Source organism: Natator depressus, chromosome 4 (genome assembly GCF_965152275.1).
Source record: "Natator depressus isolate rNatDep1 chromosome 4, rNatDep2.hap1, whole genome shotgun sequence".
NCBI classification, from domain to species: domain Eukaryota; kingdom Metazoa; phylum Chordata; order Testudines; family Cheloniidae; genus Natator; species Natator depressus.
In genome coordinates, this window is record NC_134237.1 from 63156585 (window position 1) to 63179661 (window position 23077).

The following is a 23077-nucleotide window of genomic DNA, read 5'->3' on the forward strand; positions in this document are numbered from 1 at the left end:
CCCACTACTTTCCCATTCCCCCAAATCATGCAAGAAAGCATGAGTGAGAGCACCTGAATTCTGGTGCCCTGGGAGTGATAAATCACAAGAGTGATAATGGGGAGATATCCTAAAACCTCTCCAACACTAGGGGTAACCACACCCACCATATAAAAACTTGTAATGAACCTATCTTCTCCTCCTCCTGGGGGCTATGACCAGGCATTATTTCTGTTGGCTGTGGAATCTCGGAAAGTGCAGGAGAGGGACTGTTGGAAGACAGTGAGCTCTGGAATGTTAGGACCTCATGTTATGAGCTCAGTTTCTTCTGATCTGCCATGAAACTTTCTGGAAGACATAAATGGGGTTTTTTTTGGCCCTGTCTTTGCAGCAGGCTGACCTTTCTTGTGACCAGTGCCCTCTACACTAAGAATAGCTCTGCTTCAGCTGTTGGTGATCAACAATTGGTGTCATAAATGGAAGCTGTGTGGTTAAATCCAATACAAGCCATTGAAAGTGTAAATGTCTTTCAAAATATTGAACTCAGTTTAGCAATAAATTAAAGTTTGTTTTAATACCATTAGAATTATTCAGTTTCTTCCCCTGAAGTTTTAATAACTGTCTGACCTTGGCCCTTATAATTTCTGATCTTAAAAGAAATAAAAATATGCAGAAAGGAACAAACTTTACATTGCTGAGACATCTACAAGTCATAACAAATAGTGCACAATTATAACTGCCCCAAAAAGAGGGAATTGTCTGCATTCTGAGATGGACTTTACTGACATTGTTAAACATTTCAGTGTTGTATCTATTATATACAGTAATAAAGTGGATCAAAATGTATATAAAGCTGTAATAAAAACTAGAGTACAGTACTTAATTTAGTAAATAAAAGTACACCCAGGGTAATTCATGAGATGCCTTTTTTGTATCCTGTCTTCAAATATACAGACATGTTGTAAATCTTTGAAAACAAACTTATTGTGTAGCTTACATAGCTGTTTACACAATTTGTATGCAATTACTTGTGTGTTTAATTGCACACAAAATACATGTAAATGGGGTTCTACAATGACAACCTATTCTTAAAATTGTGTCTAAGTTCCATGCTGGACTGGCTTAAAAAAAAAAAAAAGGCAAACTATTTGCAGTTTTAAGTATTTTGTACCTATTTTCCCAGTGAACATTGTTAAGTCATGTGAGTCTCAAATACTACCAAGCTAATAGCATCCATTGCTTTAAATACCTGCCTTTAAGCTTTATGACAAGTGAAAAACCTTAAGGGGAAGGGAATGGATTCTATGCCAGCATATGTGGAAAAGATAACATCCATTTGCATTAGGCCCCATTTATTTTTACCTAGTCAATCCAAATCAAGAATTGGCAGACTGCCCTCTTCTCTCTTGACCTGCCTGGACCCATGATCCAGTTGACTCCTCTGAAGAAGTGCGGCCTTATGTCTCTCATTGTATCCCTGTTCATCTTGTGTAGTCAAAATGTAGAACCATAAAATTTCTGTGATTCTTCAGTTGAAAAATTAGCTGTAGAATTAACAGCCTGTCACAGAATCTTCTGTGGAAATGAGGGTGGGAACTTTACTGGATTCTACATAAAATGGAGCTGGTGTTTTATAGCAGATTGTTACATTCTAATTCCAGCATCCATTTAGTCTGATACCTAAATTATGAACTATATTGGATGTCAACCAATCAGGAACTGTCTTGCCAGCATTCAGACTGATTGAAATAGAAACCTATGAGCATTTGGGGAGGAAATTGAGAAGGGAATGATTTTTAAAGGACTTTTACTCTCCAGTGAGAGCAGCACAGGGCCCTGACTTGCAGATAACTTTGTATTAGGTTAGTAGGAACTGCTGGCAAGTGGTGAAAACAGGAAGTACAAGAATGTATAAGGCTGTAAAAAAGAAAATGGTTTGTGACTATAGATTTTATTCTACTAATAATTTTTCTGGAGTAACAGCAGCTACTCATCAAGAAATATCAACTTGTTATAAATGTCCATATGTTTTCTTTTACATGGCTATTGATTTTATTACAATTATTCTTTTACAGCTGGGCTATTGTTAGCTGTTAAGTTCTGTTGTGATCTCTGAGGAGAACTATTTTGCAGACTAGCAGCAAGAGAAATGCTCAAAGTGAGCCTGACTTGGGCCTCTCTGATCCTGAGGTGGATGAAAACATTTTGAAGCATCTGCATTAAATTCTAAATACGTCACTTGTAGACATTGAGTAAGTTATCACATTTTAATTAGATACATTTATTGTTGTATACTCAGAAAAGTAGTGAAATATATTTAGATATGCTTCTCCAGTAGTCCCAGCAATTCCCATGCCTAACTGTTTATTTGTGGGATGATGGAATTTTGCTATACGCCTATAAAATGTTCGCTATACAGGTTAAATAACAAGTGTTGAAAAAAATTGTCTCATTGAAACCCAATACCGTTATGACTCTCAAATACTATGGTAATAGACACTATCAAACAGATTAATCACCAAAGTAAAATATTTAGAGACTCTGTTAAAGCTATTAATGTTAAGCTTACTAATGACAGTTGTATGTTAAAATAGAGTGAGTAGCGTTGTTTTGATTTGCATATCATTCTACCTGCATGTCAAGCTATTCTGCTTGTAACATACAAGAATCAGTGCACTCTCTCACATGCTTCAAGAACAGCGCCAGTGAGTGTTTCATATGCTCTTGTGGCACTTCCACTAAGTGTAAACTTCACAAAGAGAATTTCAGCACTCTGGCTTGATGGTAGGTTGCTCAGAAGAGAAACTGGCACTTTCACATAGTTGCAGCCTACCTCATTAATTTGAAGAAACAATATATTTTTTCTGTTGGGGGCGGGGTCTGAGGCGTATTTAAAACTAATATTTTTAGGGAGTAGGAAATTACATTTTCGTCTTGTCAGTTTAAACAACATCCTGTCTTTTTAAGGACTAACTCCACGTGCACTGAAAACCAAGGAGAAGCTGAGATTTGGAGCTACCTCCAGTTGCTCCAACACTCTAAACAGAATCCTTTACACTGGCCACAAAAGCATTTCATTAAACTGGGAGCATATGGAATCAGGCCTCAAGACCCTAATTTGTTTACTTTTACAGCTCCTTCTATTGGTAAAGACCTGTATGTAGAAACTGACTAGGTTTAGTAAATTTTCCCTGTGAAGCCACAGACTTCTTAAGCAGTCAGTTCTACCTAAACTAGCTTGTAAATTACAAGAACGGTGTTAGTTCACTTTAGGCCCCAAAAGTAGGTTTTGTAAAAAAATAAGCTTTTAAATAAATTTTCATTTGCTTAATTTTCAAAAAATTAGAAATAAACATTACTCTATAGTGTTTGCAACTTAAAAGGTGCAAACTTGTGTTAGTGTTTGAAAATCTGCAACTTCAAAATTTTTAAATATTTATGATATTTACATCACAACACAGTAGTGAAGAATACAAATTGCATTTGGAAAGCAAATCCATTGAATGGTTCTACGTTGCTGAAATTATGTATAATTAACAAGTATTATTTGTTAAGCATCTGTGGTATGCTCAATTTTATGGTAAACACAAATAACATCAGTCCTTGCTGTAAGGACCTCATAGTTTAAAAGTCAGGCTCCTATAAGACAAAATTCATTAGGGGTCCCAAAGAAAATTAAAACATTACGCTGTTTTTCTTTCTTTGTTCTTCTTACATAATGGTGATGTAAAGAGGACATTTGGCTGATGCTGATTACCATAGAGACGAGTGACTAGAGTGGCCTTGCCAAAGAAATTTCAACCAAAATTTAAAAAGTATTTAGGCATCAAACTCCCATTGAAATCAATAGGAGTCAGGCGCTTAACAGTCCCCTGTGAGCCTAAGTTTCTGCTGGTCAGCATTCACAAAGCTGCCTGAAGTCCTGATGCCATCATCCCCAGCTACGAAGCAGCTCAGTGTTCTAGCTCAAGCTGAAACTTTGGAGGCCCGGAAGCAGGATTCTCAAACTGGGCAGGGGAATGCCTATCTTGTTAACAGGGCAAAATCCATGCCTAAAACTGGTCAGACCCTAAAGCAAGCAGCCTGGATACAGGCCACAAACATAACACACCACCAACCCAAACAGCCACCAACAGCTCAGGAAAGTGTAGTGCAAGTGTAAGAGAGATCTCAACCATGAGCACAAGACAGATTCAGCTACTAGAGCATAGGCTACTTAAGTGGCAGACCTGGTTTAGGAGAAGGTTTATAGATGAAGATTCCAAGCAGAGGGAGGTGCCTACCTCTGGCCTGTCAGCCAGGTGCACGAGGGCAGCTGCTTAAACACCTAAATCCCTCTCCCTGGCATTTCACTCCTGCCTAGTTTATGCAACTCCCTAGTCAACGTACTAGCTTCTGAAGATCCCTTTCTTGTGACCAAAAAGAAAAGGAGTACTTGTGGCACTTTAGAGACTAACCAATTTATTTGAGCATAAGCTTTTGTGAGCTACAGCTCACTTCATCGGATGCATGAAAGCTCATGAAAGCTTATGCTCAAATAAATTGGTTAGTCTCTAAAGTGCCACAAGTACTCCTTTTCTTTTTGCGAATACAGACTAACACGGCTGCTACTCTGAAACCTTTCTTGTGACCAACTCTTCCCACACATTATATGGGGAGCCCTGGCTGCTAATCTGGGGCTGAGGATTCCACTTGGTGTCAGGTGGAGCAACACCTAAATACCACTGAGGATGTGGGCTGAGGTTATTGTGGTGAATTGGGAAAAACCATGAGGATTTGGTTTAGATTATATTGGGCCCCTGCTGAAGATATTTGTCCATTTGTTAGCAAAGTTTGCAATTTGGGGTCTTGTTAGAGTCCTAGCTGCTTTTAGATGATGGCAGCAGCATGTACCTCCGGCTCCTATTCGAAAGTCCAACCGTTCCTCTGTGACCTGCCTTCTATAATCCATGGAGCTAATCTTATACAATAGTTCTGTGGTATACTGGAAGGGTTCATGCACTGGTGTGTGAATAGTCACAGATTGAAATCCCTGGCAGTTTTCTTGAATAAGTAATCAACATTCTTTGGCCTTTAAGCTTTTAATCATTAGGATACTTTACTGAGAAATGTGGTGCATTCTCTATCAGTTGAAGTCTTTAAATCATGACTTTCTAAACAATATGCTATCATCAGAAATTATGTCTTGATGCAGATATTTCTGAATTAAATTCTAAATCCTGTTAAATGTAAAACAAACTAGATGATCATAATGGTCCCTCCCAGCCTTGACAATCTATAGTTTTGCCATGGCTAAAATGGATTATTGCAATGTCCTCCACAGTTAGCCACAAGTTAAATCCATCCATGAAATGAATATGGTGCAGAGTCTGGCAATATGCTTCTATAGCTGGTTATGCCACATTACAATCTCCTGAATAGGTAACTGCACCTTTCACCTGTTGGTTTACTAAGTTAAGGTGGTGATTTTGCTGGACAAACCCTAGTAGCCTTAGTCCTGCCTTTGCCAGAGATGGCCTCTCGCCCCATGGGGATCCTCATTGGGAGACTGGTGGCTCCTAGTAGGGGCACTAGGCTTTGAAGCCTGCTTCGCATCTCGTTGCCTGGAGTGGCCGCACGCACGGCTTCCCTCCCGGTGCGTGTGTCCTGTCGGAGGGAGGTGGTGTCCAGGTGTGACGGGTCAGGGCTCGGCTGACAGCAGTGCCCAAGAGCGAGGGGGCTGAGCTGGGTGGGCCCAGCACGGGAGCCGGGGGTACTCGGGTGCGGGGGGGCTGGACAGCTGTATGGTGACCCGGGCCCCGAGACCCCCTAACAATAGCGGGCGGCGCCCGGCAGGGAGGTGTCGGCCGAGCGCTGAGCCCAGCCGGGCTGGGGGGGCGGGAGCTGGGCGCGGCCCCTCCCCGAGCGTTGCTGTTGCTGCTGCCGCCGCTGGCCGCTCCCCGCCGTGTGGCTCGCTCCTCACCATGGTTGCAGCAGCACAAAGCCGGGAGCGCAGCAGGCCGCTCCCCCCCTGAGAGCCCGGCCCCGCCCGCGCCGAGCCAGCCACCTCCCCGCGCCCAGCCGGGAGCGCAGCCCCGCAGCCCCCGGCAGCCCGGATGGGAGGCGCCGGCGGGGATGCAGCAGCCGCGGAGCGGGACGGCGGAGCCCAGTAGAGCAGGAGCTGGGAGCCGCCGCCAGGCGCCAGGACAGTGGGAGCCCCCGGGCCGCTCTCCCCGCTGCCGGCCGGGCTTGGCCGGGCGGCGGCGCTGCTGAGTCCCGGCGTTTCACCCCCAGCGGCCGCGAGCCGGGCCGGAGCAGCGAGAGGCCGCGCCCGCCGCGCAGCGACAGGAGCCGGGACCCCGCCGGGACCGAGCCCGGCTTCCCACTGCCGCGCGCCTTACGGGGCCGGGGCTCGGCGCAGCTTCCGAGCCCGCTCCTCACCCAGCGGGAGCCGCGGCCGGAGCCCAGACAGGAGGCGGCGGGGCCGGGGCGCTGCAGTCTGGGGCAGAGAAGGGGCGAGATGGCGTCGTACGTGGATAACAGCTTCCGCCAGGCGGTGATGAAGAACCCGGCGGAGAGGAGCCCCCAGGTACCCCCTTGCTGCTCCCACCCCCTTGCTGCTCCCTCCCAGCGGCCCGGAGAGGAGCCCCCGGTACCCCCCGTCCGCCCCTGCTCTCGCTCTCCCGCGTACTGCCCCAGAGGGGAGCCCCCAGGTATCTACTCACCGCAGCCGCGGAGAAGAGCCCCTACATCCTTTGTTTATCCTCTCCCCTTTCAAGAGGAGCCTAATCTCCGGTACCTACCCCCATTCCCCCCCCCCCCGATAGGAGCCCCGAGGTACAGGCAGGTACGACCTGATCTGTGCCCCCTAGGTACTGCACACAGGGGCAACAGGTACCTATTTCCCTATACGTGCTTCCAGGTATGCGGTTTTCCTTACTCACCCTCCGCTCACCCCGACCAGAGCCCCCAGATAACGAATCCTCCGTTCGCCAACATTTCCCATAGCTACTACTTTGTCTCTCACGCACCGCACACACATCTCATCTGTTTCTAGTACTCCTTTCTCTATCTGTACATACGCACATTAGCTAATCTGTTTTCAGACATCTCTAATCCCCTTTCCCACTCACGGGATGGAGGAACAGTCCTATTCATTCACAACCAGCACTAGTTTTAGGATTTTTCTCCTTCTCTTCCCCCCCCCCCCCCGCCAGTAGTGTTGTTACTTGTTGGGGGCTCACATCCCCTTAATCTGTCTTTCCATTCCCACCACCTCTATCTTTGCCTAAAATTGGGCAGAGAACCCATCTGTGTGGTCAGACAGCAGCAGAGGAGAAGGGGGAGGGCACCTCTTTGGCTGTGAGTTTCATAAATCCTGAAAGCTGACTCTGTGGGAAACACTCAGATTTAGTAACTGCTGCTGTGTTTTCCTCTTTTCCTTTTGAAAAGTGTTCTTTTTAAAAGAAAACACTATAGTGTTAACAGAAACTTTGAATACCATAGTGTGCATAGGTTTCAGAGTAACAGCCGTGTTAGTCTGTATTCGTAAAAAGAAAAAAGAAAAGGAGTACTTGTGGCACCTTAGAGACTAACCAGTTTATTTGAGCATGAGCTTTCATGAGCTACAGCTCACTTCATCGGATCCGATGAAGTGAGCTGTAGCTCACGAAAGCTCATGCTCAAATAAACTGGTTAGTCTCTAAGGTGCCACAAGTACTCCTTTTCTTTTTTCTTTATAGTGTGCATAGGAGTGCATGATACAACATATTTACTGTTATACAAACTTTACTCAGCCAAAATATAGATGTATAGGATTGCTAGCTCATGGAAAGAGAAGAAAATGTTTTGAATACATTTTTTTTCATATTGCACAACTGAGTGGCCTTTTATATTGTTGGCCATTGATTAACTGAGGTTATATATCTGTTCCCAATACAACATAAGTACAATAGTTGAATGCTGGAATTGAATTAACTTTGTACATCTATAGCTCATTACAGCATTACTGGCCCATACATTTATAAGAGAGGTGAGTGTGGTATTTTTGGCAAATCTCTGCCTCCCAAAAATAGGGTGAAATTCTTGCACAGTAGTACGGGAGAGAGATTTTTTAAATACTTGAATCAGGCTTTACTTGGGGTTGCGGTTGTGTGTGTGTGTGTGTATATGTGTGGGATAAATAAAAATTGATGCGGTCATTTGCTCCTGCAGGATTGAAAGCACACAGAGCTTTATAAACATTAGAGACAGAAGGGGAAGAAAATATGTAAAAATGTTTTGACTGTTAGTTGTTTTTTTTGAGTCAAGTTAAGGTGAGTGAGTTCTTTTTGCTTTGGAGTGGTGATTGGATGCTTTTGCTGCCAACCATCTAAACACAAATAAGCTTTATTCTGATCCCTATGTCAAGCTGTAGTTCGGTAGCTAATGATTCAAGGAGTTACTTTGCTCATTAGTTGCAGTGCCATCTGTCCTGTTTTCTAAAGATTTGTCCTGTTTCTCTAAGAACTCAGTGTGTCCTCATCTTAGTGGGGGGCTTTATTTTTAATTACCATGGTTACTTATGATTTTGCCAGATTTTGTGCATATGTATGTATATCACAGTTAGAAAAGATGGTCCTGATTTTATGAAAAAACATAATTTTCTCTATTTCATTCTAGAGCAAAGTCCTTTTATTATGATGAAACTAAAGTTGTGTTCCTGTGTCCTTGCTTGACCTTTCCAAATGTCTGTTACAGTACTTGTCTTAAATGTTGGCACCAGTATGAAAGCCTCTAGGTATCAGAGTAGCACAGTTACTGAAAAGTTAGATTTGGAGACAGAGTGCTATTTCAGAAGGATACTATTTGTTAACGTAGCAAGATCCCTTGTTCTGTAAGAAGCTTAAATTCCAGTAATGGGAGTCAGACAGGGATGTCGGAGATCTTGGGAGAAGATTATAAAAAGACTGTCAGTTGGTCAGCCGCAGGGATATTGGCAGTTGCTCAGAAATCAGTCAGGTAGTGGGCCTTCAAACCAGCCTGTGAGAGACAAAACTTCCACTGTGACAGTTGTATATCTGTGCCAAATAAAGTGAACTGTTAAACTTTCCTGTGTCCCTGCCAATCTGTTTAAAAAAAGAAAAGGGGGGGGAGGGAGAAAGAAATGACGCAGTGAAGACACTAGCATGAATGCAGGGGGTAGAGCCAGTGTGAAGAACACCGTGTAGAAAGCTAAATCCAGAACACCAGGATTGTATTAGCACTGCAAAACTTCAAGTATCAGTACACCAAAAGCCTACTGTAGCAGTCTACACAGAAAGAAACCCTAAATCCATTAGGCTCTGACTGGCCAAAAGAGTCAACAAATAAGATCAGATCTATGGGAAACATGCTGTGTTGGCAGTGCTGGAAGTCTTTGAGGCTGGTGATCAAATGTGCTGTTTATTGCTTCTGGGGAGAAGGCTCAAAAGAGGAAAATTCCTTTATACTTTTTAGAATGTTTAATGTATTTTTTTTTTTGAGATTTAGATATTTAAACTCATTATCTTTAACAGTAGTTGTGAGTCAAAGACTTGTATTTTGAAAATATACACCTTCATTTTCATCTGTGTTTTTCTGAATTGAGTGGATTGAGGTGGGTTTTTTTTTTTTTAATTTAAATTTTTTTTTTTCCTTTCTGAGAAGGATTTACTTCAGTTTAATCTTAGGGCAGACTAAGTGGCGGTGAATAAGCTTCTTTCTTGAATTCTGTACTTTGCAGTTAAAAAGCAAAACTTTAAAAAGCACTGTTTTTACCAAGCCATAAAGGCCTTGGTCTTCCGCTTTTTGTCTTTCCTAAATAATAACCCAGATTTTTCCAGAAAGGTAGTCATTTCATTTTGTTTTGAGGAATCTTCAGATATCCTTAAGTGGCATGATTCTGACTCTAATGAAAAAGGGTTGGGAGGAGAATGTATACTCTTTTATATTGACAGAAATGTGCATGGAAGAGAATGTGCATAGTCAAGGAAGCATCTATTGGTCATATTTCTTTGTTCCCGTCACTGCTTATTGAATATACTTGTGTTTTAACAAGCACTTTCTCTATATGTGACCAGCTTCTCCTCCTTATTCTGTGACATCTGTAATTCTGCATTTGACATTAGTGTTTTGCCCTCAATTATGGTGATGTAAATTTACTGTTATGACTTCATTGTGAGTTGAAATGAGAACAGAAGACTGACCTTGTTTGAACACACAGCTTTGAGAACTATTAAATATGATTAAATTATGAAGGGGGGGGGTCAGTGAAATCTTAGAACCTTTTCCCAGTGCAGAAGTCCTTTTCTAATTTGGACAGATTTTAAAAGGTCCTCTCAGAGCATTGCTTCAGAGGTTATTGCAGAAAAATCTTTGACTTATGTTGTGCGGGAGTGTCCTTGTTTACACAGTGGGTATTCAAAGCCTATCTAAACTATTCTAGTCAATGGAGTGCTGTATCCTAGTTCACAAAGAATTTTAGGGCATGGCTACAATTGCAGATGTAGAGCACTTTGAGTTAAACCTGCCTTTGGAGAGCGCAGTAGGGAAAGCGCTGCAGTCTATCCACCCTGACAGCTGCAAGCGCACTGGCGTGGCCACACTTGCAGCAGCATTGGGAGCAGTGCATTATGGGCAGCACCTCTTTCCATTGTGGCGCTGTGGCTTGTGGGAAGGGGGAGGAAGGGAGGGGCATTCTGTGTCCTGTCCCAATGCCCCGTGATGCATCGGTTTGCATCCCAGCAATCACTGTGCTTCTGTCCACATTTGGCGCCATCTTTCAATGTTTTTTATACTGTGCACTCTGTCTTCCCTTTCGGTCTGCGGGAATGGAGCCCGAACTGCTGAGGAGTATGCTGACGAGTCTTGCCAGCACGTCACGTTTGGTAGTTGAGTTATTCCTTATGATACAAAGTGACAGTGAGGGCTCCGACGATGATATTGACTTGAGTAACGCATATGACATGAGTTTGCTTGTGGCATTCATGGACATGCTCACCACTGTGGAACACCGCCTTTGGGCTTGGGAAACAAGCACTGAATGGTGGGATCACATCATCATGCAAGTCTGGGATGACGAGCAGTGGCTGCAGAACTTGCGGATGAGAAAAGCCACTTTCATGGGACTGTGTGAGGAGCTTGCTCCCAGCCTGCGGCGCAAGGAAACGAGATTGAGAGCTGCCCTGATGGTGGAGAAGTGGGTGGCTATTGCAATCTGGAAGCTGGTAACTCCAGACAGCTACTGATTGGTCGCTAACCGGTTTGGAGTGGGAAAGTTGACCGTTGGAATCGTGTTGATGCAAGTTTGCAGGACCATTAATCACATCCTGCTCAGAAGAACAGTGACTCTGGGTAACATGCATGACATTGTGGATGGCTTTTCACAAATGGGTTTCCCTACCTGTGGAGGGGCGATAGATGGTGCATACATTCCAATTCTGGCACCAGCCCACCTAACCTCAGAGTACGTTAATTGGAAGGGGTATTTCTCTATGGTTCTCCAGGCACTTGTGGATCACTGTGGGCATTTCTTTGACATTAATGCAGGCTGGCTTAGAAAGGTGCATGACGCACGCATCTTTCGGACCACTGGCCTGTTCAGGAAGCTGCAAGCCAGGACTTTTTTCCCAGACCAGAAGATCACCGTAGGGGAAGTCGAAATGGCCATTGTGATCCTTGGAGACCCCGCTTACCCTTTAATGCCGGGGCTCATGAAACCCTACACAGGGAGCCTTGACGGCAGCAAGGAGCAGTTCAACAGCAGGCTGGGCCAGTGCGGAATGACTGTGGAGTGTGCTTTTGGCTGTTTAAAGGGCCGCTGGCGCTCTCTGTATGGGAAGCTGGACCTGGCTGGTGACAGCATCCCAGCGGTTATATCCGTATGCTGTACCCTCCATAACATTTGTGAAGGGAAGGGTGAATGATTCACTTAGCCATGGAACTCGGCGGTTCAACACCTGGAGGCTGAATTTGAACAGCCAGAGAGCAGGGCTATTAGAGGGACCCAGCATGGGGCTGCAAGGATTAGGGATGCCTTGAGGGACCAATTTGAGGCTGAAAGCCACCAGTAATGTCTGGTGCCCTGCACGGGAGTGAAGTGCAGTGGTTCCAATGTTAGTAGGAATCTGCGACTGCTACGCTGACTTGCAGTGCCTGTTTCTTTCCTGGGCTAAGGTATCTTTTACTTTATGCAATAATAGAGTGTTTTCAAACCCAAAAACCCATTTATTGCAAAGAAAATCCATTTATTGCGAAGAAACACAACTGCTTGGGAAACAGAAAGGGCAAGGGGGTGGGGTGGGGAACGGTACAATCACAGATTTGCGTATGTCCTGTTATCATACTCAGCCTTCTTGTCTGGAGTGCTGTGCAATGAGTGCTGCACTTCAGGATAGCTATATTCCATGGTGATGGGGGTTGAGTGCAGTGGGTAAGGGTCGTAGTTTTCAGGGCTGGGTGGTGAAGCTACAGGTGTTGGAGGCAGCTAGTGGTGGCAAGAACCTGGATGTTGGGGAAAATGGGTTGGAGGTGACATGAGGGCACAAGGGAAAGAATTTTGGGACAAGGGCTGCGGCGGGCGGGGACGGTAGTGCTTCGCCTGCATGGCTACGAGCACCTGGATAGAGTCTGCTTGGCGGTCCATTATGCTTATCAGCCGATCCGTGCTTTGCTGCCGGAGCACCACGCTTTTGTGCCGGCGCTCCTCATTCTGCTGGCAGATCCTCCTTTCCCTCTCCTGCCACTGCTGCGCTTTTTGATTTTCATTACTTGAATGCTGCATTACTTCATGCAATGTCTTCCTTGCTTTTATGTGGCCTCTTTCTGATTCTTTGGAGTCTTTCAGCCGGTGATAACAAGGATGTCTGAGATCTCAAGGTTGCATCTGTAAAGGCAAAATGCAACACTTAACAGAGGCAGCATTGTTCACACCAGAGAGAGCAATGATTCTCCTGTACTTAAGGGCAAGCACAGTCTACACAATAGCATAATTTGCCCATCCCCAAGCGAGTGCACATAACCCACGGGGGCTCCAAAATGGTGAATAAGCACAGGGTCAAGTGTGACTGATTGTTTCACGGCTGTACTGTCCTCTGGGTTTTTGTGCCTTGGGGAGAGCCAACAGCAGCAGGGGGCCCCACATTTTCCACAGGAGTTCATCCTGGAAGGTATCTCACTACTGAGGGTGACCTGGGAAGCAAAGGAGGGTCTTCTACTGCAATGCGGCTTCCGCCCTGGCCCATATGCAGCTTGCCAGTATGCAGCAATGATCCCCCCGCCCCTCATGGCACAGTGACATGGACAAGTTAGCCTTACTGGGACAAGGACGACAGTGGCTCTCCTGAGAAACCTGCGCAAGCGCATTGCCCAAGTTCTGGATGAGACCTTTGAAGAGATCACTGAGGCCAGTTACCGTGATGTGAGGGAGCACATCAACGCCTTATTCCACATCTAGGCATGTATGCAGCCCTAACTCTCCTCCCCCCAAGAACGTGCACCGAATAACTTCCTTCCCAAAATAAAAAGCTGCTTACTGGGAACCTCCTCTGGTGTTTTGTCCTTCCCCAAGCACCAGCTGCTGCGACTGGCTACCTTCCTCCTGGCTTGAGAACAGCTCCTGGCTGCATGAATCTAGGGATTCTGGGGTGTCTTCCTCCGCCTCAGCACCCTCGCTCCTGCTTTGCTGGTCCTCCTCCTCCTGCCTTGTTGAACTGGGCTCTGAAGTGTCCATGGTGGTACCTGGAGTGGAGGTGGGGTCACCCCCAAGTATCGCATCCAGCTCTTTGTAGAAAAGGCAGGTCGCAGAGGCAGCACTGGAGCAGCTGTTTGCCTCGCGGGCTTTGCGGTAGGCATTCTGCAGCTCATTCACTTTAACCCTACACTGCAGTGCGTCCCGGTCATGGCCCCTTTCCATTATGTCCCTTGATATCTGCCCGAAGGTATCGTAATTCCTATGGCTGGAGCGCAGCTGGGACTGGACAGCTTCCTCCCCCCAACACTGATGAGGTCCAGCACCTTGCCATTGCTCCATACTGGGGATCGCCTGGCGCTTGGAGGCATGGTCACCTGGAAAGATTCGCTGAGAGCACTCCACGCCTGGCTGAGCAAATAGGAAGGGGATTTTCAGAATTCCCAGAGAATTTAAAGGACGGGTCTGATGGTTCGTCACTTGAGGGCAGGGCAGTAGAGTTCAAAGTGATGACTAGAGTGACTAGAACAGGCATTAGGGGGACGCTTCTGGAGGCCGATCAGAGCGCACTAACAGACCAGGGCGTCCACATTGGCGCTGCGGCACTCCAGTGGGGGTGCACAAAACGTTATTCTATTCGCCGAGGTGGAGTACCAGCTGTGTTCTAGCCGCGGAGTCAGAGCGCTCTATGTGGTTTGCCAGTGTGGACGGGTAGTGAGCTAATGCGATCTAACTCGCAAGTGTAGCCAAGCCTTCAGAAAGTAATAAAACCCCAAATGCATATGACCAGTTGTTTTACATGTGCATTATTCATTGTGTCTGTTGCATAACAGAACTCTTCTCTTATGTAATTGCTTTATTAAGCTATTCATGTTGTTTTCTTTGAAGGCTTAAATAGAAAGTTTGGTCACCAAACAAGTTAGTTAAACCTCTAAATGTTAATTAATTACAAACAGATCTTTGCCCCCAAGCTTTATATTAACGAAGTGATTTTTTTTTCAAAACCCTTTTTATATTTGTGGCTTCAAGCCTTTTGAAAACAATTTCTTAATCGTTTAATAGTTAAGTAAAAATAGTTGAGTGAAATATTATGCTATTTGCAGCTAACTGTGAAGAATAAAAGTCCTCTTTAAAAAGAACTTAAAACCTAAACTACTTGCTTTTTACAGTAGCATTTCTATATGATACATGAACTGATGAGTAGAGTGGTCAGATGTATGTAAATTGTTAACTTTTGCATCATTTTACTTAAATCACCGACAGTAAGATTAGAGCTGTGGGAAGAGCTTGATACAAATAGTTCCTAGACCCATTGACAAGTTGCTAAAGCACTCTTCTGGAATTCGGCAGTCTGGTACATTCAACAATTCAGTACTAGAATAATTAATAGCAGAGGCGTGGCATTAGCAATATGTTTTATGTTGGAAGGGGTGGGCTATCTAGTTACCCATAGCTCAATACCAATGACATCTGTTAATGTCAGAGTACCTCAAGACAGGATGCCTCTGTCTGGGAGATAATTCTGTTGCCAAGTATTTGAGAAAAACAATGGTTTAACTATAGGAGGTACCTATATTTGTTCCAATTAAATTTTCAGCTTGTTCTCCAGTAGCATTGTTTATGGAATACAGCATTCTTTTATCTGGTAACCGATGAAAGAGTTTAATTGTGTGAGAACTCATTAATAGAGGACAGACATGAACATTCACTTCTTGATCTAGCATTATGTTGCTGAATCATTCCAAATGAGTGTAAAGCTGTTTGTGGTGCGACATGGTCATAGAAAACAAGTGCTTTCAAATGGTACTGTATGTGATGCTTGGTTAAAAGGACCAAGGTCAGATATATTTTTAAAATGCAGATCTCCTATCCATCTTACAAATGCCTTTGAAGATTAAAACTAATTTTTAAAAAAGCATTTTTTATTTTGCTGTCTACTTTTTGCATTTGTCTTAGCTTGGACAACAACAATATGCAAGTACAACTATTGTTTAGTTAATTTTGCTTTCAGGTTCTTCTGCACTAGCAACATGCTGTAAGGTTTGGGTTGCAAATACCTCAGGAGTATGACAGGTTTCAGAGTAGCAGCCATGTTAGTCTGTATCTGCAAAAGGAACAGGAGTACTTGTGGCACCTTAGAGACTAACAAATTTATTAGAGCATAAGCTTTCGTGGGCTACAGCCCACTTCATCTGATGCACAGAATGAAACATATAGCAAGAAGATATATATGTGTTTGTGTGTGTGTATATATATATATATATACACAATATATATATAAATATAAAAGTTGGAAGTTGCAGGCTAATTAGTTAAGATGAACTATTATCAGCAGGAGAAAAAAACTTTTGTAGTGATAATCAAGATGGCCCATTTAGACAGTCTCTCTTCAAACCCAAGTTAATGGTATCTAGTTTGCATATTAATTCAAGCTCAGCAGTTTCTCGTTGGAGTCTGTTTTTGAAGCTTTTCTGTTGTAAAATTGCCACCCTTAAATCTTTTACTGAGTGGCCAGAGAGGTTGAAGTGTTCTCCAACCGGTTTTTGAATGTTATGATTCCTGATATCAGATTTGTGTCCATTTATTCTTTTGTGTAGAGACTGTCTGGTTTGGCCAATGTACCTGGCAGAGGGGCATTGCTGGCACATGATGGCATATATCACATTGGTAGATGTGCAGGTGAACAAGCCCCTGATGGCGTGGCTAATGTGATTAGGTCCTATGATGGTGTCACTTGAATAAATAGACTGTCCACGTATAAATACATTTGTTAGTCTCTAAGGTGCCACAAGTACTCCTGTTCGTTTTTTCTCAGGAGAATGTTTACATTAAAATATATAATGTATTTTTAACCATCTTTTAATGCACTTGGGCAGTTGGAAATGAAGAGAGCCAGCACAATGAGCAGTAATGTAACGTTTGCAATTTGGGAACCCCTAATCTAAGACATTAAGTGTAGCACTTCTCTTTCAGAATAAAAATGCAGAGTAATTTGTAAAAAGGAAAAAAAATAAAGGTAAACTATAATTTACATAAATATTTATAACATGAGTATGTTTAGTCCTTTAGCAATGAAACAATGATCCCATTGTTATTCAGTCTGGCCTGTTGCACTTGCAAACTTCAATCTTGTCCAGTGGCAGAATGAGAAATGTAGTGGTTTCACTTACATGATATATACTTCAAAATCTCTGAACTGGATACAATAAAAGTAAAGCAAAAAAAGCTTGTTTATGAAGATTTCTGGGCTTATACTTCATGCCAGTCTGAAACTAGTAAAAAGTTAATATGGATCAATAAATGGCTTTTGTCAACTTTTAGTAATAGTGGCGGTTGTAACTATAAAATTTGTGCAATTGGTAGCTCTTTGATATTTGGGCTTGGTTGGCAAGGCTTGAAAAACTTGTCATGCGCTTGCTTGCTGAAGGACTAAACCTCCTAGCCAAAGGTGGCAATTTTTATTGTATTTTATTGGAGCCCAGAGGAACAGGAACTGGCCCTGTTGAGCTAACTGGTATTCAAATTCATGGGAAGATGCAGTCCTTGTCCTGAAGTGCTTAGAATTAAATTACTTACACCTAATAAGTGGGTGTAATAAATACAAGGAAGGGGAGGATAAGGAGAACAGTGATAAGGTTACATAGGTTAGCTATGTGCATAACTTGATGATTCCAAGACGTTTCTTATAGTCAGAGCTGGTAGCAATGCCTGTAGTTAAGATTGTCTTCCACTTTCCATCAAAAGCAACAGAAAACAGGGGCTTACATGTTAACTGCTCAGAAAATTGTGTTGGGGAAAAATAGGTAGCTCTTGTCAATGTAATGTTCCCCCCCAAGTTTCTTTGAAAAGTCTGAGCATCTCAAGGGTGTGTGACAGATATTTGAAGTTTGGCAAGAGGGTGTTCCTGGGATAGGAGAAGTGGTTAGTGCTGCTTGTGATCCGTGAAAATCACCAGTTGCAAATGTTCAGAGCAAGTTAAAAGTTGGCTGCTAAATCACTGAACACCCCAGGAAACCTCTTAGGAGACCAAAAGTGTTGTTTTAAAAAAAAATTGTCAAAACTACCTATTTTTCACTACCATTGCTCTTGGAAATGGCTAAAGCACTCTTGCTCAAAGCATCCCCCCCAAATCAACCTGAGACAGAGACCAAGCTTGCAAAACTTTTTTTTTTTTTTTCTGAATGGTTAGTTTGTCAAAACTAGAGGTAAGTGAAAACCAAGTTTTCATGGAAAATGATAGAACAACTTTAATTATAAATGTCTACTCTGCCTATAATGACTCTCACTGGCCCTTTATTTCACTTGGTCATTTCCTGTAAGAATCATAGGAGGAAGTTTGTCTTAAAATCACTCCTCTACATCAAATACTTCATTAGACTAGTTCAAGGAGAGTGTTCAATGCATAATAGTCAGCATGGAAGAACATGGGAAGCTTTTTATAGGAACCATGAACTAGGTGACTGAGGCTGGTATTAGGGGCCTGGGGGAAGAGCACAAAAAGATAGAGCATTTGTGCAGCATCCCATATGTTCGGGCCTCAACTCGGATGATGGATTGACAAGACTACTCAAAATATCAACAGGGTCTTGCATAGAGGAGGAGGGAGCTAAAAGTGGCCTATCGGGGGTTGGGATTGTGGGTGTGACTTAGTGAAGAGGGGAAGTTAGTGTTGGTTGACCAGGAAGTTGATGGAAGTGAAAGAGAGAATGAACTTGTAGCGGAGCATGGTTGTAGTACTTTTTCCAGAGGGTTTCACTGGCATGTGAAAGGGAGTTGGACGGGAAGAAGAGAAGAGTGGGGGGTAGGATAGATTTTTTGAAGAGGTCCAGGGTGATGGAGATTGTGGAGCAGGAGGAATCAGCAATTGAGTCAACAGAGCATAAGAAAAGAGAAAGTATGGAAGAGATGGTCCAGAGTGGCAAAAGTCATAGCTATGAAAGGGCTGGAGACTGGAGAGGCATGAGGTGCACATGGAAAATCTGATAGGAAAATGCTTGGATGGGTTAGGAGTGTGTATGAAGGGAGGAGAGCGGAGTTGGAGGGATTTGTTCAGAGTTGGAGGGTGGAATTGGAATGGGAAAGAAGCAGCCTTTTTGGGGGGGATGAACTAGAACAAATATAAAATACCTCACTAGTGGGATCTTGAGGCAGCAGTCTGCTGAAAAGTCTAATTCCTTACTGGCATGTTGTTCCTAGTTGGTGAGTGCAGTCCCTGGACACTGCTTGGGGGTTTTATCTCCAGCATTAGCCACTATCAGCATGGCTATTAGGTGTCTTATAAACTTGAAACTCTATGCCTTCCTAGCTTCTAGAAGGGAGAAAGAGCTCTTCTTTTGCCTCATCTGTCCTTCAGAGCTTCCTGGCTGCTGTGAGGAGGTTGGGATTGTTATTCTGCCAATTTGTCTTTTGGCGTGGTCCTCCACTATGAGTAGTGGTCCAGTTCCTTTCTCAAGTTTCCCCCAAGCTGCAGCAATATGAAATGAACACGATTCTTGACAGTTTCAATGCTGCCCATAGGGCCCTCAGCAGCAGCAGTGAACTTTACTTTTCTTCTTCTTGTTAAAGCTAGGGGCATCAGCAACATGACAGGAGCTGTTTGCAGACTGACATATCTACAGTTCGCAGTAAGGAACTTTTGAAACCCAGCTTCCCTTCCTGCTCTTGCACTTAGGTGGCCTCAGGAGCGAGCAGTTTGTATTTACTAGGGTACAAGCTCAGGAAGCAGCTCATCAGCCCAAGCTTTTTATGTTTGCTGTCTCAACTTGCATCTCAGATTTGGGAGCATGTGTCCCTACCCACAGAAGTGGCAATGAATACCTGCTTCCCTCCAAACAGCATCAAACCTTCTGGTGAGCAAGGGGAGTAAGTGAACAACCAATAAAAGGGAAACCTGAGTGAAAAGGGAGAGAAAACAAGACCGGAGTGGTAATGGGACAGGAGAAGAGAGAACTGCAGCACAAAAAGGTTGTAGTATTACCATTGTATTACTGGGATACCAGTTGGAATCTCAATATGAAGACTCATGCAGGAATGATAAATTTGTAGTAGTAGTGGAAAAATCAGTTATGGGCAGAAGAAATTACCAGTTTTCATTCCTGTCTGCTGATAGAACTAGCAATGGGGAAAAATCATAATCTGTTTAACTTTTTTTTGCTCACTGTGGGAATAAAATTGAAGCCTGATACATGTAAATGGCATAATGCTTACTGTAGCACACTTCTGTGATTTTTTTCTCCAATGACAAACATCAGCTCTTGATATTTCTTATGATTTTTTAAAAAAAAGTGTATGTAGGCTTCTTTAGCAAACGCTACCTAGCAAGTACATTTATTCATTGGCTGAGAATAGCTTTAAATCCTTTTTCAGAAAAGGTAGTCTTCTAAGCCTGTTATAAAATCCAGTGGATGAATTGGTTGTAACAACTACTGTTCTCAACTTCCAGAACTCTTAAAAGCTGTTTGCTCAGGTGAATTATTGGTAAGTGATCTCTGCTCATTTTACCAATGGCTTTGTCACTATAATTTAGGTTTTCATAACTCGCTTTTCTAGGGTAAAAGTGCAACTCTCTGTTCAGTTGATAGCTCTTAAAACCATCATACATACACTGAACAGTCATTGTAAGAACTTAAAATGACTTTTAATAAGATAAATCATTTTCTGTAATCATATATAGTATCTTGCTCCTGAGAGAAAATTATTGCAAACATGAAAGTATTTTTTACTTTCTCTTGGTTGCACTTGGGAACTCTTTCCTATAGAAGACATCCCCATTTTGGTACCTTACTAGCCGAGGAAAAGTTCTGTTAATGATTTTTAATTATCTAGAACTAGATGTTAATTCATGGCAGGGGAGTAGAAATGGTCTTTGGAAAAGGAAGTTGAGTATGCAAACCATATGTATTGTTTAGTTTGTATCATGACCATGAATTTTTTACTATAATTTAATTTTTGTTTTAATGTTCTAGGTTTTTAAAAAGTATTTATAATGTTGCATTTTAATAACACTGAAATGGGAAGTGGAGGACCATTGTCATTTGCAGGGCTAGAGGTCAAAAGTTCTTGTCCCCTACCCGTTTTGTCTACCTATATTTCATACTGTTTCAGACATCCTGAATGTGAACTGATTTAATGCTACCTTCTCAACCATAAGTGATGGAAATTTGCTTTAAAAAATAAAAGCTTGTATTCTGCAGAATCTGTGTGTGTTGTCATGTCATATGCTCTTGTCAAAAATGCCAGTTGTATAACGGCATAACTGAAAAATATAATTCTATAACTTTCTCATTTCAGAATTTTGGGAAACTTACATGTGTAAAAATGAAAATGCATTCATGTTCATGAATCTTCAAAAAGTTTACAGTAAATCAATGTTCAGATGTACAGTAAATGACAAATTATTGGGAACTTTTTTCAATATGAAAATTGGGGACTCTTCGTCTCTGTCATGTAAATAAAATTCTGAACCTACACCTTTAGAAATATGATAAAAATCTACTATACAAATTCAGGTCAATAGTCGCATCTAAGAAGTTGGGTGTGTGTATTCTTGTCATTATAATGGAATTCTGGTTATGCCCTTTACTATGGATGGGTGATGGATGCCTCGTTTGCATAATGTCTTAGCCTGATTCAGCTGTTCCTGCCCAGGCAAAATTCCAGTTGACTTTACAGGAAACTTTCTCACAAAAGAAGTGAAGGATCAGATGACTAGGTGGTAATGCAATTGTGTTTTTTTTTTTAGAGTGAGGTTAAAAATATAAATTTTTTACCATCTCTTCACAGAAAATATAAACAGTGGTCAATATAGTCTGAAGGTGCTGTTCCCAAACATACACTAAGCAGAGTGAAAGTGACTTGATGCATTGCAATTTCACTGCTGCCCCAAGCCTTCTGAATAGCAGTAGTAATGATGAACAGTCTCTCTTTAATTTCACTTTTTCATTGGACAAATCATTAGAGAGGAGTGCACTCAAAGCAAGTTCATTTTTGTATTTTCAGCAGGATAAACTTATGTTTTTCTCAAGAATCATCTAGTCCATCAGTGTTTGAACCAACTGTCATCATGGGTGGAAAGCAAGGAAACTTGGTTTGCAATATATTTTTCAGTTAGAAGGCACCCATGTGCACTAATGATGGGCATCTAATAAGTACTTGTGGGAATTCTATATGATTTTAATATAGTATAATCTATACTGTGTTAGAAGATCTATGATAGACCTGTATTGACACTGATTAAAATATGTAAGGTGTAGGATATGGCATACTAGAGTTGTGTATATCTCATAGCCAAGTTCCTTGTTCATTTTAGTGTTTACAGGTATTTTTAAAAATAGAAAAGTAGTCATAGTAAGTTGGAGGCATTCTGGAGAGCATCTTGAGGGAGACCGACTTGGAGTGTAATTTGATTTTTACTGGCATGCAAACAGAATTAACATGCAAATAACCACACATGTTGATTAAGGGAAATCAGATCAGTATCCTTTAAGTCTAGAAAATACATCATATACCATGTTGTGTCTAACTTTGAAGACTATTACAAGACACTGCTGCTAAAATCTTGCTTAGAGAATACTCTCTCAAGGCCAGAATTCCCTCTTCCAAACAATAACCTTACTAAAATGAGGATTAACAATACCTCGACAATGTAAGAGTAACAAACACCAGCTTGAACTGCTGGGTAGGTTTTGGCTACCTTTGTGAAAGGGGTTTCAGTTCAGAATATAGTGAAGAAATACTGGATGAAAGAAACACATCAGAATAATCAGGACTGAATGTTAATTGATCTGAAAGGCAGATATTAGTCTTTAAGCAGGTACAGAAAAATATATGACAGTCTTTGCATTTCATGTTGCCTGTACACAAGGCACGATGTACTTCATAGCAAGTAAGGGATGTAGATCTTGCAGCAATGTACATTGTATGAGTGTGTAGCAAAAATCTCAATTCTGTGATATCTTCAGGTAAACTTAATATATAGGATTGAATTATTGACATGAATAATACAATTAGTTCAGTAGCACCTGTTTTGATATTCAGTTTATTTTACACCAGCCACACTTTCAGTATGTTGCAGGTTATCATCTTTAGGTTTCAGAGTTAACCTAAACAAAAGAGACAGCTCAAATTTCTCACGGCTGTTTCAGGTTGCTTGCACACTCTGAAAACACCACTGCATCAGTTTACGTTCTGTTCCTCTTTTCAGGGTTGTCTGCACAACCACTGGGGTAGAAACATTTAAAAAAAAAATTGAGACTCTGGAACACTGTTTTGGAGCAAGGAATGATTTCAGTGGCAAATTCCACAGGTGTGTAATACACAGGACCCTGCCTATGTGAAATAAATTGACCTTTGTTTAATTCCTAATTGGCAGGTATATGTATTACACAAACCACAAACTGTCATCGTTGTTTGCCATCTCTTCGGAGACAGCAA

The 23077-nt window shown here is 42.5% G+C and overlaps 1 protein-coding gene across 9 annotated transcripts in view; it reads left to right on the forward strand.

Moving 5' to 3' along the window:
• The first annotated feature begins 6395 nt into the window (after positions 1–6395).
• RAPGEF2 (Rap guanine nucleotide exchange factor 2) overlaps positions 6396–23077 on the forward strand; it is a 286669-nt gene continuing 269987 nt past the window's right edge. For 5 of the 9 annotated variants that reach the window (XM_074951073.1, XM_074951068.1, XM_074951072.1 and 2 more), the window contains exon 1: positions 6397–6547. In XM_074951073.1, the coding sequence (XP_074807174.1) occupies positions 6479–6547 (69 nt within the window). In that variant the 5' untranslated portion in view covers positions 6397–6478. Of the gene's footprint in view, positions 6548–23077 lie in introns of all 9 variants that reach the window. The other 4 variants (XM_074951065.1, XM_074951067.1, XM_074951066.1 and 1 more) reach the window with 2 other exon arrangements.